Genomic DNA, 17,528 nt, shown 5'->3' on the forward strand with positions numbered 1-17,528 from the left:
GGATCCCATTGTTGTAAATAAATCGTTTTGAAGGTTTGAACCGACTTAAGTCATACTTAAGTCCACGTCACATATTTTGTAAAAATGACAAGTTAAAAAATGAAACCCAGGCCCGGTTGCTCGAGGCTGGCCCCAGTCAACTCAATTAAAGCGAGTTAACTAAAGTTTTTAAACTATCAACATTGGTAAACTTGTTTTATTATAACAGTATATCAAATTACAAATAACTAATTTTACACACAAATTAAAATAAGTTATCTCTGTTTATATAAAATGTTAATTGAAAACAATTTCGACTAAATGACTTAAGTCCAAGACTAATCTATTGTACGAAACAGTTAAGTTAGCGAAGCCGCTTATGTCAAGTCAAGTGAAATACAGTGACCTAAGTGCAATTATTTTGAAGTCAACTAAGTCATTGCAACACTGGTAAATACGCTATTCAATGGACAGTTGAAAAACTGTACTCAGTTAAAGATCACATAATATAATTATATATTCACGTATTCGACCCGCATTTGAAATTCCAGCGTGGAATCGGAAGTCGCTGTAGCCGCATAGTCGATTTTAATATTTGTTCGCCGTAAACCACAGAATGTAACTGTGACTTCCTATCGGGAAAACCGATCGATTAACATAGTTTATTGTAAGCAACACGAAAAGGTCATGTATTGCCTTTTTCGGTACTGGCGAGACGCGAGATTAAAACTCTGGCTTATACAATATTTGCTCTCACGTATTATTACTTCAGTAACGATGGAAATGAATTTTATCAAGTTTCGACTTTCTGCATGTTTAATGAGATATTTCAGCAAAGCTGTTTGACATTTATTCCGAATAATGTCGTTTCCACGAACCAAATTCTAAATAATGCAAATGCGCTTGACTCAAACTTTGATTTTAAAGGATTTCCTCATATAATATGTCGGCTGTCGACTGCTTAACCGAATTACCCGCTCACTGCCGTGTTACATTTTGAATATTACTAACAAAGTAATATTAATTCACAACATTTAAGCTGACCTGACTGCCACCATAATAAATCAAGTCATACTGTAAATCATGACAGTATGACTTGATTTCCCTTTTTTTAAACGATTTTCTTTCAATTTAAAATAATTATTGACCTTAATATATTTCAATTTCATTCCACTCGTAAGATTATTATTCAATTGCTTTCAGAGCCATTCTTTATTGATTTTTTTGGGGGTATTTCAATAAACGTTTAGTTAAAAATATTTTAAATATTGATTTGAAAAAATATTTTGAATCATGTGTTAGCACTTGGTTGACCGGTGAGTGGTGAGTGATACAAGTAATAAACCGTTTGTTTTTCGTTTTTTTTAGATTGAGAAGCTTCAAGATGGAACAAAGGAAGTTGAACGACCAGGCAAATACTCTCATCGATTTCGCAAAGGTATTAATTATAGCAATTTACGACTTTTGTTTATTAGTTTGCCTAGGCGCGTTTCTTAGTTTTTTCTCTACTTATTAATGTATTTATGTGCCAATTTACAATTATTGGCTCGTTAGGATAGCAATATGGGTAACATAGTAATGATTTCCTTAGGTTTCCAAAGATATAGACACACTTGATTTTATTTATGTTTTACTGAAATATATGACTTGTTCCGTCAAAATAGTGTTGTAAAACATTTTATGATCTGAACATTTTTTTTTTTTCATTTTTTTTTACTTCAAGCAATAAAAAGTTTTGTTTTCACTCTTGGTTGATTTCTCTAATGAAAGGTCAACAAACATCCGATAACCATTCCCAATTTACTCCTAGAAATAAAAATCTAAGTTAAAGAAACAAATACTAAAAACAGAAAAAATGTGTTTTTTTTTCTCCTGCAGATGCAGATCCGCGTGTCGGACATGCTCGGCGAGATCACAACTCGCCACGAAGTAATGGAGGAGCAAGTCCGCAATATCAGCCTCCGCATAAACACTCTAGAAGACACCGTCAACAAACTTCCCCAAGTACTTGCTGACGTCATACGGGGTCAACTCGACACGCTCCGTTGCCTACCACCGGACGTGACGTCACGAGATGACGCGGCGGAAGCGAGCGGCGTCCGAAGAAGGAGGAAAAAAGAAAGTCAGTGCTCCGAGGAGCCTCCGGGGACTTCTTCGTCCACGAGGCGGGAAAAGTCAGATTCAAACTGTCCCACGTGAGGTCGCCGTTAAGCTTGCTTATTTATTAAAAGAGGGGAGCGACTGTACAATGCAGCGCCCGGGTGAAAATCAAAACACACAAAAAGCCCGGTGTTTGAAGATTTAGCGACTTTAACGATCAACCAGCGCGCGGTTTTACTTGTGTTTTTTAAATATTTTACCACCCTCGTTTATTTTACCGATCTGTGAATAATCCTTGTTGTGGAAAATCCCAACTTTTATAAACTATCTTCCCTTAAGCGTTAATCGCTTAAAACACGAACAAATGTCGAATCGTTCTTGTTACGCAATGTATTTCGCTACTCATATCGACATTGTTTTTTTCCGGAAAACTAAGGATTAAACTAAGACGAGTTTCAAGGTTTTTATTGCAGTAGTCGTAGATAGATTTATCAACCTTGCATATAAATGAATGGTTTTACATCTTTCATACTGCCACAAAGTTTCCAGGCTTTCAAACCGGCTCGTACACTTTTTTCCGCTTTTTCTTGTGCTGTTGTTCCCTTTTCTCTCTCGTTGTGCGACTTTTAGAAGCGAAGTTTACCTTTTTTGTTCGTTGTACTGTTTTCTTTCTTTTTGCTTTGGAAAAATTCACGGGGATTTTTTATTGTTCGATTTTACGCTTTGGGCGGCCACAACCGCCCGGGAATAAAGTTTCAGTTTTAATCTTGCTCAAAACCTCGGATCAAATATGATCTCTGACTTGGAGATGGCCTTATTATCGGATAGGCTATATGAGGCTACGATGTGTAATCAAATACAGTTGGGTGTTCGCGTAGGTTTAAAAAAAAACTGGAATAAGGATTGCGATAAAAATACCTCTCGACGTTCCAATTTTAATTTTGCTTGTTTCAGCATAGACATTAGACATTAAATCAATTTTTTGTAATGGAGAACCTGAATTTTAAACTACTTAATTCATATTGTGTCAAAATTGAGATTTGGCCAGAAAAGAGTTGTATGGTTGTTAGTCTACTTCTCCGTGCAACAAATTATGTGTATCGTATGTTACCGTATTCCAACCAACGCGTCAATTTAAGTTAAAAAAGTAACTTTAGTTAAATACTTGGTTAGAAAACTACTGAAGTCTACTTTTTTTTTTTTAAATTATTTAGGGTCTACATAAATGAATTTACTTTTTGTACATTAGTATCATCAATTAATTATATCAGACCGCTTGTTTAAAACATGACAGCGTTACAATCTGATAACATGCATTTTTAATGTTTAAGCAGTATGTTCAGTTTAAATTAGTAGAGTTAAATAGTTCTAAGGTCAATGTCCCCCGTTGGAATATACAAAACCTTATGTATACTCATAAGGTTACGCGAGCGCAACAAGTTTAAGAATTTCTGATCTTGCACTTTTAGACAGACGTCAATTGATGTGAGCGAGGCCAATTTCCTCATGTTTTTGCCAAGGCTGAATTGTTGACCTATAGTAATGATTACATCATGCCGAGGTTCAGGTTTTCGGACGCGCGTCACCGTGGTCAAACTGCCGGCGGCTGATGCAGCAAAATGTGGACAGCGCTTTACCACTTTGAAAGCGTAAGCTTTCATTCCGGGCAATTTGCCAACAGTTTGCTGAGAGCTGGTCAGTCAGTAAACTGTTTTGGCGAATGTGGCTGTGAACCGTGAAGATTGTTGTTGAATACTTATGCAGTCTTTTTTTCGCTTCATTTATATTAAAAACAAAGTCACTGTAGTGGTTAATTAATGACATGTTTTGTGAAACTTTGAAGGCTAATGTTCGGAGGTTGTAGTAAGAATGTCAAAGCCCGTGCAGAAGTGATATCATTTTGACCGTTTTCGAATAAATTTTAAAGAGTTTTAAAGTTTCATCTTTTTTAGGGGTCAGCGGTAAAAAAAAGTTTAAGAACCCCTCTAGAGTGCAATTAACAGGATAAACCCAGGAACATAATGTCAACGGAAAATGACTCCGACTATATGGAGGACGATTACAAGTTGTTCGGATTCATTCGAATGAAGAAGCTAAAATGCTGCAACAATCCAAACAGCTTTCTCGTCTATATTGTGTTTTTTGTCTTGGCCAACGGTGAGATATTTTACCTAAAATTTTAAGTCCTGTTGGACGTACATAATATATGTATATACATGTATATATATTAAGTAAATCAAAAAAAAATTGATAGATAATAAAAAGTTTAATTTTTTAGTTCTGTTAAAAAAATACCGAACTCTGTGCTTTATAAAGGTATACTTTGGGAAGTCCTTATAACTTATCTTACCTTTTAAATGCCAATCATATAAATAGATTAGAGCGAAGTTAATGATTTAATCTAGTTACACGTCTCTAAATAATTTATTTTATAAATATTTTACTTAACACATATTACTTTGGTAACTTAGTAGTTGTACTTGTATGCCTTTTATGATAAAAAACTAAAATTTTTAATAATTGTGTTTTAAATTCAGGCTTACTTTTTAATGGGTGAAACCACAAAAAAAACACACTTGATGTTAGGCAGGCTGTAAACAAACTGTGTGGCGTTCGTAAGGGTCACGTTTAAATGTATATTTGTGACGTCACCTTATATAATAACTGTGTAGCGTAATATCGATTTTTTTTTCATGCCCTCCGCAAACAAACTTCTGGATCGGCGTCTGACCAGCGTTGTCCAACTTTAAATTGCCAAACGTAGTCAATATTCGCTTGGCATTTTTCCAATGCTTTTATATTTTGAAAGAAAATCTGATAAAAAGTTACCAATTGGTAAATGCACAAAAGCTAGTAGGCTCTCGCGACTAAATTCCTGAAAAAGAATATGGCAAAACAAAATTAAAATTCCCGGAAACACGTTAGTTTGAGAAATGCCCGGGAAAATAGCCTCTGGGTGAAAAGTGGAAAATACGACGGGTGAAGTTAAAAACCTCGGTGACCTATTGCGGTGTTGGATTTAACAACAGATCGATCGTTGTCGTGATAAAGCACCAACAGGGCGTGAAGTTTACTAAACCTTCGTTCAGGCTCTTGAGGAAATCAGCCAGTCGGCTGCAGGCTAAGTAGGCAAAACATTTTAAGTGGGCCTTACGTTAGAGCAATCATTAAGTTTAGAACTCTTTATGACGTCTGCCTTAGCATTATATACACTTACAATCAGTACCTTCTCTTTATGTTGAAAATGAATAAAGAGTTTTTCGAAACGTTCAAAATGATCCCTACTTCTGTACGGGCTTTGATATTGTTATTACGTCTTACTACAACCTCCAACCATTATGCTCCAAAGTTTAAACTTATTTTGAGTATTTCTTATTATCTTAACCGCTCGCTTGAAAACAAAAATTGGGCTATAATAATGTTTGTTTTGAAAAATACATGAAAACTCCTATTTTTTTAAGGTTTAAAAAAAGAATAACACTGTTTTATTTTTAGATTTTTTAAAACTATGTTTTAAACTTTTTGGACTTTTAAACAGCATTTCTTTGGGATATAAAGAAAAAAGTCATATTTTTAAAGTTAAAAAAAAGAAATGACGCTGATATCTTTAAATTGTCAAAAACAACGATTTTTAGAAATGTAGCTCGTTGTAGACGATGTTTCCTAAACGACCAGAGGTTCCAAAGGTTTGCGTTAGGATAAAAAGTTTTTCGAGTTTCCGATAATATATTCTTAAGTTCAACTCGTTGAAAAATTAGAACAATTAACACAATTATAGTTGTTTTTTTAACACAATTATAGTTGGTTTTACTTGATTTTAACAACTTTTCTTCTTTTAAAAAATCAGTTGTAAAAAAAAGAAGTTTATGCAATATGTCGTATCTTACTAAAATTTATATTATTTTTCGGGCACTTTTTTGAAAAAGGATCAAAGAGCACCGGTTAACTGTTATAATCTGACCAACAAGTGGTTCCAAAATTTGTTTAAAAAATACCATTTTGGACACCTTGTTAATTTATTACTTTACTGTATAAAAAATAATTAAATAAAGACATAGACTATATGCAATTTCAGCAAAAAAGAAAGAAAAAACACTTTAACAGATTATTTGTCACGATAAAGCTGACTTTTTCTCCAAATGTATTTTTTTTTCTTGCTTTTCTCTTGATAGACTTGCTATGAAAATGACTTGACTTGGCTTTGACTTCTTATGGAAATAACCTGACTTAACTGTTAAAAATGACTTTTTTACCCATAGCCTCAACCAGCTAAATCACCGTGTCTTTTCAAAAGTAGATATTAAACAGACTACAGCTGGTTAGGGTGTTAATATACTCGTAGAATCAATACAGCGTCTTATATAACTTTGTGAGGCAGAAATAGCTTTTAGCGAAACGTCGGAGAAAAACTAATTACTAGAAGAACTGTTTTTCGATTAACCTACGCCTGGTATGCTAACAACAGTTTGTACATCTCACCTTAACATTGTGGGAGCAGGGATCATAATAGGTAACGGCAAAAGGGTTCCGTTTCCTTGTTCTGTAGCTTCGAAAACTGTTCGTGCATGTTAGCTATAGAAACTTTACGGCAATCCGACTCATTCTCTGGAAAATAATAAGCCGTAAGGTTAAATGAAACAATCCATTATGTGTTGGATCTTCATAACTATTGTACATTACGTTATTGTCGGTTTAATTAAGAGGAAAGAAGGGGTAACTCATATCTTACACACTGGTAGATTCAATACAACGTCTTATACAACTTTTTGATTCAGGGATAGCGAACGGCGGCGCTGTTAACGCCAACATCTCGACGTTGGAGCGTCGCTTCGGCCTGAGCAGCACCCAGTCAGCAGTTGTCGTGATCGGCTACGAGGCTGCCTTCTGTCTCTCCTGCTTTGTGGTGTCCTACTTCGGTGCCAAGCGCAACAGAGCCTTCTTCGTGGCGATAGGATGCCTTGCTTATGCGCTCGGAAGCCTCATCTATGCTCTTCCGCATTTATTATCGCCGATCTACGAACCAGGAGACGAAGAGATCGCGCCTGGTGAGAGTTTTTTTCATTTTTTGCTAGTCTTTAAGGGTCTACGGCTGCTTAAGTCTCTTACACGTGCCTTGTACATATCCCACTCTCATTAGGATAAAACAACTCTCCTTTAAACTTCGTAACCGCTAGAGCAGTGGTTCAAACTCACAGTTTGGGAATATATAGGTCCCATTTAAGTTATTTATAAAATAAGAAAAGTCCAAGTCAAATATTTTTCTAAAAATAGCAAGTCATGACTTGAATTACTGGCCCCGCAAAGTTTTTTTTTCTAAAAACTATCATCTTTAAGAAGTCTTGTGATTTTTTCCTGACATAGCTTTGCTTTGCTGATAAGTTTGAGTAAGTTAGCCCTATATTTTCCTTTTGGCAATGTAACTATTGTTTCCAATCAGCGGAACTATTGTAATAATCTATAGTTAAAGTGGAACCCAACCTTACTATCACTTTTGTGTCTGACTTTGTATTCATATTCTACTGTGAAATGCATGTAGAACAATTTAATTATAATACAATTTCATAATGCATATACTTCCGGGTGTTTTCCTAGTTAAAATGTATCTATTGCTTCCACCAGCTCTCTGCATCCCACTTCCAACTCGTGGATGCATCGAGCTCAACTACTTCTTCTGGGTCCTCCTACTTGGACACGTTGTCATGGGGATGGGAGTGACTCCTCTCTGGACTCTTGGACTCGCTTACATGGAGGAGAGCGTTGCTAAGCGACAAGCTCCCATCTACATCGGTAAGAGAACTTAGTAGAACATAATTGGAGCATAGCTAGATAAGGATATGATAAATCAATGTTTATGGGCACAACTGAAATGTTCATATACTCCAGGTGTACTCTGGAATCAGGCCTTTCTGGAATAGTACTGGATAACGATAACGACAACGGCACATGCCATATCGTCCGGTTGGGCAAATCTTGAAAATGAATGAGAAACGTGTAATAAATGTTTATTGAAGCATAATGAGTATAAGACGAAGTAAGAATTTTAAAGCCGATACAGAAGTTGTAGATTTTGTAAACGTTTTCGAATAACTATTAAGTTAATAGCTGAAGGTTGTAGTTGAACGTAGAATGAATTTCAAAGTCAATATAGAAGTAGGAAGCATTTTGCGAACATTTTGAATAACTCTTACGCATTTTCGACATATTAATAAAGAGTGTTTTGAAGCGTTGAAAATGATACCTACTCCTGTATTTGGTATTCATTCTAAATTTAGATAAATTCAGCTACTAACAAAGATAGGTTAGCTTGTAGTGACAATATTACTTGTAAAAATTTTGACCCTATCTTACATCATTTTGAAATGACTTATTTGCGTGACTCCTGTAGCAAGTTTTGGTGTTGTTTTTTTATTTTGCGTAACAATCCTCGGTTTGAAGCATAATGGCTGAAGGTTGTAGTAAGACGTAGAATGAATATCAAAGCCCATACAAAGTAGATAGCATTTTGAACGATTCGCATAAATCTTTATTCATGTTAAACATAGTGACAAGGCACTCACTCTAAATCTTGGTTGTTTTCTAATTTATGTGCAACAGGTATAATGAATGCTTGTGCTTTGATCGGCCCAGTCCTTGGTTTTGTGGGCGGCGGCATTTTTCTGAGAGACTTCTACGTCGATTTCGACCAAGTTGAAAGGTAAAATTGCAGCATAACTTTATAGCCTACGTGTCATTTAAAATTTTACTGTAAAACAATTTTTCACTTATTATAAGGGCGTGTTTTCAAGCCGTATTGCGGACAGAATAGGTCTTTCACATTTCTTGGACAGTCTCGCAAAATAAAGCTAACTACAATAAATATAGCTTTGGTCAGCAGGGTTGTAGAGTCTTGAACCTGACTCGGGACGACGAAATCGAACATTTGGTCGAAGTTGGACTCGGGTTATTCTAACCGAATCTGCAATTCCGGTAGTCAGTTATACATATTTCGACCAAATAGATGCGTTATCACATTTCTTAGCAAGCAATAACAAGGACATTTTGTTTCATAAAAAATCTTTAGTCTATCATTTGGCGGATTGTTTTACAGTTATCTAAATGAACACAATTAGCTTGCTTTCTAACAAAATTATTTTTTTGTTTTTCAAAATCAATAGAAAAGTCCTTGAATCAGAAAATTTTAATCATAACACTTTGAACTCGATTTGTAAGTGTAAAATTGTTGGAAAACAATCCCCGTCTTTAACCAAATAAAAAATAAATGTAACACTATATGCTGTTGCTACCATAGCATATATAGAAAAGAAGTTCTTTCGGGACTTATTTATTTTATTCAACGTTTCACCTACTTTTCCTGGCTGAACAGCATTCAGGCAGAAAAACTTCTTTTCAGTAAAAAAAAAGCCGTTAATTCAATACCTTATCAAAACGAAACCTTATATGCTTGGCGTAGCCAGCCGAAAATTTTTTTGGGGGAGAGGCAAAAAGTTTTAACTTTTTGTTTAATTTTTGTCTTATATGCTTTTCATATTTGTCTTAATGAAAAAAATAGCTTGCTTCCTGACAAAATTCTTTGTCGTTTCCAATTCCACAATCAATAGAAAAATCCTTGTTAATTTAGAAGGCTCTGTTTCAATATTGCCATTTAAACTAGATATGTATGTTTAAAAATGTTTGACAACGTTAAACAGTATCGCATTTCTAAAACAAATCAATAAATAGAACTTAAATATAATTCCTAGCAATTACAACCCAAATAAAAAAGAAACCTTACCCAAACTAAACTTGACAATTATTTCCAGAGAATCGATTAAAAACAGCGATACTCGTTGGGTTGGAGCTTGGTGGGTGATGCCTATGCTAGCGATGGCAATCTGTCTTGCTACATCCATTCCTCTTGCTGGGTTTCCCAAGTTCTTGCCAGGTAACTCACTTGCAAGATGCATTATTGTTCAGCCAATTACATAACTACGTCCTTTAGAATTATTTCTACCGGCCCGCGTCAAATTTTCCTAATGAAGATGAAGTACAGTTGAAATGTTGTCTAATGCGAATACAAACTAAATGTAGACGGAAGTTTGAAGTTAAAGCCGAACAACTTTTATTAAAACTTTCGTTGTAGAGATCTTTATATTATCCTATTTTAACGATCAAATATAATCGAGGTAAAATAGTTTGACACTAAATGTTTTATACGGCACGAGACTTAACAGTTTTGCTTTCTGGTGTCTGTGTTATCAGTTGTTCCGCCATTTCATTGACTGCAACGTCATTTGGTTGCAGCAGTTGCAGCTACTATAGTGCACGACTTGCCTAGAAGAGTTTTATTAGCGTACATTTAGTATTTGTTATTTTGTAGATACTGATGATGATTTTAAGACATCCCAACAAATTTTCAGTTTTCTAAGTTCTGTACTTTTTTTCAATCTTTATCATTGATGTGTAGCCATAGTCGTTTGTTTTTTAACATTCAGATTTAGGCAGATTTCACTATTCGAAATTTTTTGATTAACTCTGTATACTGGTTTAATATTGCAGGGACAAAAAAACACAGACTGGAAAGAATTTCAGAGGAACAGCGCACCGAAGGAGACCATAGTGACACTATAGGATCAGATACCTTCGTAAAAACCTTCAAAACCCTGATGACGAATCCTGTGTACGTCATGTTAATCGTGGCAGGAACATTCCAGATGTTCCTCATAAACGGGACGGTGGCTTTTACTGCCAAATTCATAGAGAACGGGTTCCATACATCAGCAGCTGATGCAGCAATATACGCAGGTATTTCTAGTATACTTTGACTATAATTGTCAAAAATATACCAAGGTATTTGCTACTGTATACTCTTCTTGTAATCTGGGAATTTTGACGCAGTAATACACGACGGTATTTGCTACTGTACTTCCACTATATTGTGGAAGTTTTGACGCGGTAAAATACGCAGGCATTTGGTATTGTTCTTTCACTATTTTGTCTAAATTTTGCGGCACAAAATAGATAATATTTGTTACTGTATTTTAACATATTGTAGGAGTTTTGACAAAGTAATATACGCCTGTATTTGCTACTGTACTTCCACTATATTGTTGAGATTTTGACGCGGCAATATACGTCAATATTTGCTACTGTACTTCCACTATATTGTTGAGATTTTGACGCGGCAATATACGACGGTATTTGCTACTGCACTTCCACTGTAATGTGAAATTTTTAACGCGGCAATATACGACAGTATTTGCTACTGTACTTTCGCTATATTGTGGAAATTTTCAAGGCAAGCGATGAGACTCACGCCCAACCCTCCTAAAGCCGCTTGTTTGGTTGCACTCCTTTAAATAGAAGTTAAATCATCTTTATTTCAGGGGCATTAATTCCAGCCGGGGTCCTTGCCAACATCGGAGCGAGCATCTTCATTAGTTTCTTCCAGCTAAAGATCCCGGCCATCTTAAGAGGAAGCGCATTTTTCCTCCTTCTGTCCAGCTCTCTCATCCCAGCCAGCTTTTCCCATTGTTCCGAACGCAAGATGGCAGGAGTAACAACACCTTACAAGTGAACAACTGTTAAAGGGGTTGCATTGACGTGCAAAACTATTCTTTAAAAAAGCAAAACAATTTGTTTGTCGGAGTTAAAACTGTTATAGCGGCACCGACTCGTCAAACTTATCATTTCGAAGCTTATCATTTCGTGAATGTGTTGATTTTAATCAATTTAGTTAGTGATGGATATTTTGATTTTGCTTAATTTAGTTGATCAGCTAAACATTGTTTATTTTCGAATTTAGTTGGTTAAACTTCAACATAGTAGTGTTGAAACTACATCAAGACAAGTTGAAAACAGCTTACTTGTTTTTCTACTTTGACCTGATAAAGCAAGATTGTGCAAAAGCTTGACAAGGTTTTAGCAAAAATCCGCTAACCAGTGCCACCTGATTTACAGACGTTGACATAAGGTTGCTCACTGAATCCATCTAACCGTCCCTTCAACCTTATTTCTTCAGTTCAAGCTCTTTGAGCGGCACGAATCTGGTTTCTTCTTGCAACGAAGATTGCAAATGTCAGGAGGAATACAACTTGGAGGTTTGCGGATCAGACGGGACCACCTACTTCTCTGGATGCCACGCCGGATGCTCGGTTGAAACTGAAGGAGTAAGAAAATATCTTCATGTTTGGTTGTATTCAAGATCAATTTTGTCAAGTTCTTCTGACAATTACTTAATTCGTTCAAAAACAACTTGTTACGATAGTGCCGATGGCTAAAATCAACGATATGACGATTTTCCCTTACGTAGGTCCTTTACAATTGTTTCTGCATATTATGTAACTCTGTAGCGAACCTACCGATGTGCATCTACGTTCATCGAAGCGTGCAGTTCGCCTTTTTCCTATTTCGCAATTGTTCATTTATAAACGCGTGTTTGTGCTGAGCTATCCCTTTACCTTGACTTAACCATGTCGCAGCTGAGCAATAAAGCATCAACCGCTTTAGTGGTGACCCCGCGTCTTCAAAACGTTTTTTTGAGGGTCAGAAGAAGAAATTGAATAACTGGAGTCCAAGCAAAGTTAGTTGAATGACTATCGCCTGTTCTACAAAGCTTCCCACGTTCTGTGCAACACAGCTAGGATTTTAGCTACTCGGCTCGACACAACGCAATCGAAGAGCGCTTGCTTTCGGCATCTGCGCTTTCCCGATAGGAACCCGCAACGCAGCAGCTAATCAGCATGCCTTCACTTTGGGACGACCAAGACGCAATGCTCTTCGCTTTAGTTGTTTATTTTTCCCGGCAGGAACGGCAGCGTAACTATTCAACTTCACTAACTGGACAATCAAGAGGCAGCGTTCATTTCTTCCATTTTCTACCCGTTCCCGGTAGGAACTTAAAGCGCGACTTTTTTGTTTATAAACACGTTTCTCGGGTGAACAGAAACACCTGTTTCACGAGAGTAGATGCCCGCTCTACTCGAAACGTTTTCTCGTTGCCACACTCGTCCCTGGTGGCTACACCACATGCCGGAGGATATTCGATTGGCAAGGCCGCTGAAGAAAGCTGCTGCTTTTACGCTCGTCTTAAACGTCGCACCAGTCCACAGGGTTCCGTTCTTAAGACCGCTTGTGGAAGCTAGCCTACCTGCGTTTCTCTTCTTCGCTCGTCTCGAACGTCGCACAAACCCTTCAAAGGATCCGTTCCCAACACAGCTTATGCAAGCTCGCCAACTATTTTCGCCGTCGATGCAACCCGCATTGTTCACTACGTCACCAACAGCGAATTGAACTCGCCCACATGTTTATTGACCATGGCCACTGTTCTCCAGTGACTAACGAAGCAACCCGACGAACTTCCCTGCAACCTACGAAACTTCACACATGCCCGCTTCTGGAGGGGGGTTCTGTAGCGAACCTACCGATGTGCATCCACGTTCATCGAAGCGTGCAGATAGCCTTTTTCCTATTTCGCAATTGTTCATTTATAAACGCGTGTTTGTGCTGAGCTATCCCTTTACCTTGACTTAACCATGTCGCAGCTGAGCAATAAAGCATCAACCGCTTTAACTCCACAATTAGTGAATTAGACAAGTACGACTGACAACAAAGATAAACTCGCAATGACTTGACTTGATCGTTTTTTTCAAATGACCTTAGTCATTACGAATGTCACTCTCGATCGAAAAAAACAAAATATATGACAGTTTTGTTTTAATTATAGGTTCTTTACAATTGTTCCTGCATCGACACGACTCCACAATCTGCTACTTTTGGTGCTTGTGCCTCTCATGATTGCACAACCTTGCCTATCTTCCTCACATTCACCTTCTTTGCGGTAATGACGCTCTTCATTCCACTAACACCGACTCACGTTGTGCTTTTCAGGTAAGCCTTTCTTGAAACTTGTAAATTGCATAAACAACTAAAACTTCCAACAAAACGGCAAAAGACGCTTTCAATTTTGGTGAAACATCGATGATATTGTGAAAAAACATAAGGCAGTGGTTGTCAACCGGGATACCATTTCTAATGATCAACGATAACGGAAAGATATTCGAAAATCTTTAACAATCTAATTTTACTCAACTGGTAAGCTTCACAACATTTTGTGTACGATTAGAGTGATTTAAATCAAATTATATTTTCCTAAAACATTCTAGGAGAGGGGTCGCAGTCTATTTTTTTTTTGAGCGGTGCCGCAAGCCATAAAAGACTGTGAAACACTGCTATAATGTATTAACGATGTATTTTCATATAAAAATATTAAAGACCTTTTAACCAAGTTTAAAACCGCACGCATGGTTTGCATACATTTCTGCTCCAAAGTCTAAATGCTTCAGCATTTAAAATTGCTTTACTTTTTCTCTGGGACCTGACAATACTATTTGAATTGGAGAGACCCTTTGGCGATCAAATGAAATAATATCTTTACTCCTTTTTATCTGATCTTATACCTGATACTAAGGTGATATTAAAACAGATCTGAAATTAAATTTGGTTGTATTTACGATCTTTGGCGAAATAACTAGAAAACAGCTCCCAAAATTATTAAATTGTCTCGTACAAATAATCCCTTGAAGTATTGTCGGTTTGTGTACAACATTGTCATGTAACATAAAACTAAACTTTTCCCTATGTATCACGCATTCAGCACTTACTTTTGTATATATAGTGAATTACAACGAGGATGACTGTCGGGTTTCTTACCTTTGCTTTATATGGCTCAATTTTAACACCAACCAAGTCATTACTGCTACAGGCCAAACTTACGCAGCCACTTGCTTTCAGGGTGGTTCCTTCCAGGCACCGTTCATTCGCCATTGGTCTCTTCTGGTTTTTCGTGCGAGCATTAGGCAACATCCCTGGTCCTCTGGTGTACGGAGCAACCATCGACTCGATATGTACGCTCTGGCAAAGGCGACAATGCGATGGTAGTCGTGGATCGTGTTTGCTTTATGAGAACCGACAGTTCGCGATTGCCTACGCTACCTTGTGTAAGTTGGCTATTAAACAGGTTTAGTTAACCATTGTTAACGTTTGATATATGATGGATGCGGAGTCAGTTAAAAATATCCCGAGTCCGACTCTGGCCAAAATTGCAATTTTGTCGAAGTCCGGCTCTACAGCCTGCATTTTACCCATTTACGTAATTTTGTTAATGTGGATATGTATAGCAAACCACTCATAGGGGTGCAATATAATTTAACCACCCAATACGTGGTTAAAAATATTTAAACATATATTTAAACTATTCCACCTTTACAATTTACAGATTGCGGCCTTATCCGTTTCGAATTTGGTACTGCGCGTGCGCACGTCGGACTCGGGACTCGGGTAGTTTTACGCGGTCTTACTCGAGTCCCGAGTCCGACTCCGACTCCGCATGCTTTGAGTATTGGTTTGTTGAAATATTTATTTGCTTTGTCGCGGAACCTGCAATCGATAAGAAAATCTTTGTCCGATAAACAATATTTATCAAATAATCATCAAAACAGCTTTTATTAAAATCATCAAACAACATTTATTAAATAATCTACATATTACTTTAAACCTATGAAGTTATCAATGAAAAAATTACGAAAATTTACATTTATAAAACCAAAAATTCATGGTATGTCAATCTAGTATTCAAATATAATTACATATGATGTGCAGAACGTACTACAAAACAGTTTCAACAAACCAAAGCACTGATACAATTATATGTTCCTCTTCTCAGGGATTTTGCCCAACATTTTCTCCGGATGCGCTTTTCTCGCCGGCTCCTTCCTCTACAAGCCTCCTAAGGATGACGTCACGGAGAAGAGTGGGGTTAAGAACAAAGAGGAGGAGGAGAAAAGAGCTCCTGGAGAAAACGAGAAGCAAGATGTTGAGATTGACAATCAAGCATTTGTGGTTGAGGAGACGTCAAGTTAGGGGTGTGGCATGCAGTGGCCTATACAGGGTTTAAACTGTATTTTAGCCTATTTTATCAACGTAAATGCACAAAAACAAATTGCGCGAATCTCAAATATGTTGTAGCAAGTCTCAGCCCGTTTTGAGGAAACCGTTTAAACTGAAAGTCGTCGTACATCCTGGAACCCATTTTGTGGCTGAGGAGTGGTCATTTAGGGATATGGCGTACTGTGTATAGCAAGTTTTGTTTTTATGATTAAAAAACTAGGCGGAAAAGTTATTTCTTCAAGCATGTAACTGTAAGGCATGTTTTGTTTCACATTTTAAACTTCGCTACAATAGATGAATAAAATGACATATTTAAAAAAGCATGTTCAGACTCTTATGACCATTTTTGAATGACCAACAAAACTGAATAGATCCAGCAAACTTTGATTTATTTGTTTGACGCATTGAAATTTGCTGATATTAATTGTTTTTTTTATGAAATAAATTGCGTTAATTCCCTAAGTTATACTCCTTCAAGGCAATGTAATGTTTTAAAGTACCGGTACACCGGAACCGAATCTGTAGATCGATCATGCAAGCAAGACAAGTTAGCAAAGCAACTTTGCTCTTCATTGAGGCTACGACCTATACGACCATACCTGCAGCCTCCCGACTGAGCTACACAGGCCTAGATGGGTGATAGTCGAGAAACAACGATAGCGCCGTTGCCTGCTGTTCGTAAACTAGCTTGTGGTGAGGATCTCGCCCAAACCGGGACCGTTGCTCTACTAACTAAACTACGCTAGCTCAGAAGGGAGGGATCCAAGAAGAAACCATGCGCCAATGCTTGCTACATTATTTTAGTACAAGAAACTTTCAAGGGGATCTAGAGTACCATGGTCGCCCGTTGAGGTTATTCCAGACCAAGACATCTCAGTCATCATAGAAGATTCAACTTGATAGTTTGCAATACTTATAGTTGGTCTTGTATAGTGGGTTAACGCGATCATATGTTGTTTTACTGTTGTCAGTAAATCAGTTCTACACATTGGAGTTTTAACTTTCGTGAGTATAATGTTGAAGTTTACTCGTCCTGCATTAACTAGAACAATTTGGTTTTACTTATGCTATGTACCGATTGTTCGAGGCGAGCTGTTCATCATACGCCTCTGTTAAGGGTCTCGTCTAATATAAACATAACCAAAAAACGTTTTGATAAATTATGAACTGAATAGTGATCATTGATCAGAAAACAGTTAAAGCTATCTTGCCGCTATTGCCGAATTAAAAAAAAATCAGAAAATAAAAATGAATATTTGGCATGATCAATCAACACAGTTTGTTATTTTTTTAGTAGTGACAATTTTTCAAAAATGCATAAAATATTTTTTATCCAATTAGTGAAGACGTCGAATTTTTTTTATTATGGTGAAAGTTTTAGATCAGCTATATTTTCCGGCTAATAAGAGTTTCTTAACCCTTTTTGAAAAACGCAGTGGATACGTACATCTGCTGTTGTGTTATAGTTTGTAAAATCTTCAATGTACGGCAAACCGCGCCAGCAGTATTAAAAATGTATCGTGTAT

The 17,528-nt window shown here is 36.8% G+C and overlaps 2 protein-coding genes across 2 annotated transcripts in view; both read left to right on the forward strand.

Annotated features, from left to right (window-relative positions):
* Window positions 1-2,856, forward strand: part of LOC146170350 (uncharacterized) — a 47,926-nt gene extending 45,070 nt beyond the window's left edge. The window contains exons 10-11 of the mRNA XM_083388354.1: window positions 1,348-1,417; window positions 1,858-2,856. Coding sequence (XP_083244480.1) covers window positions 1,348-1,417; window positions 1,858-2,178 — 391 coding nt within the window. The 3' untranslated portion in view covers window positions 2,179-2,856. The remainder of the gene's footprint in view (window positions 1-1,347; window positions 1,418-1,857) is intronic.
* Window positions 2,857-4,100: 1,244 nt separating this feature from the next.
* LOC146170352 (solute carrier organic anion transporter family member 4C1-like) lies at window positions 4,101-15,975 on the forward strand. Its single transcript, XM_083388365.1, is given in 11 exon segments — window positions 4,101-4,236; window positions 6,855-7,124; window positions 7,699-7,866; window positions 8,674-8,803; window positions 9,897-10,000; window positions 10,615-10,860; window positions 11,442-11,628; window positions 12,077-12,224; window positions 13,781-13,944; window positions 14,848-15,053; window positions 15,779-15,975. Coding segments are annotated over 11 exon segments (1,956 nt in total).
* Window positions 15,976-17,528: the final 1,553 nt, after the last annotated feature.

This window comes from Ascidiella aspersa, chromosome 1 (genome assembly GCF_963924565.1).
Source record: "Ascidiella aspersa chromosome 1, kaAscAspe10.2, whole genome shotgun sequence".
Lineage (NCBI taxonomy): Eukaryota > Metazoa > Chordata > Ascidiacea > Phlebobranchia > Ascidiidae > Ascidiella > Ascidiella aspersa.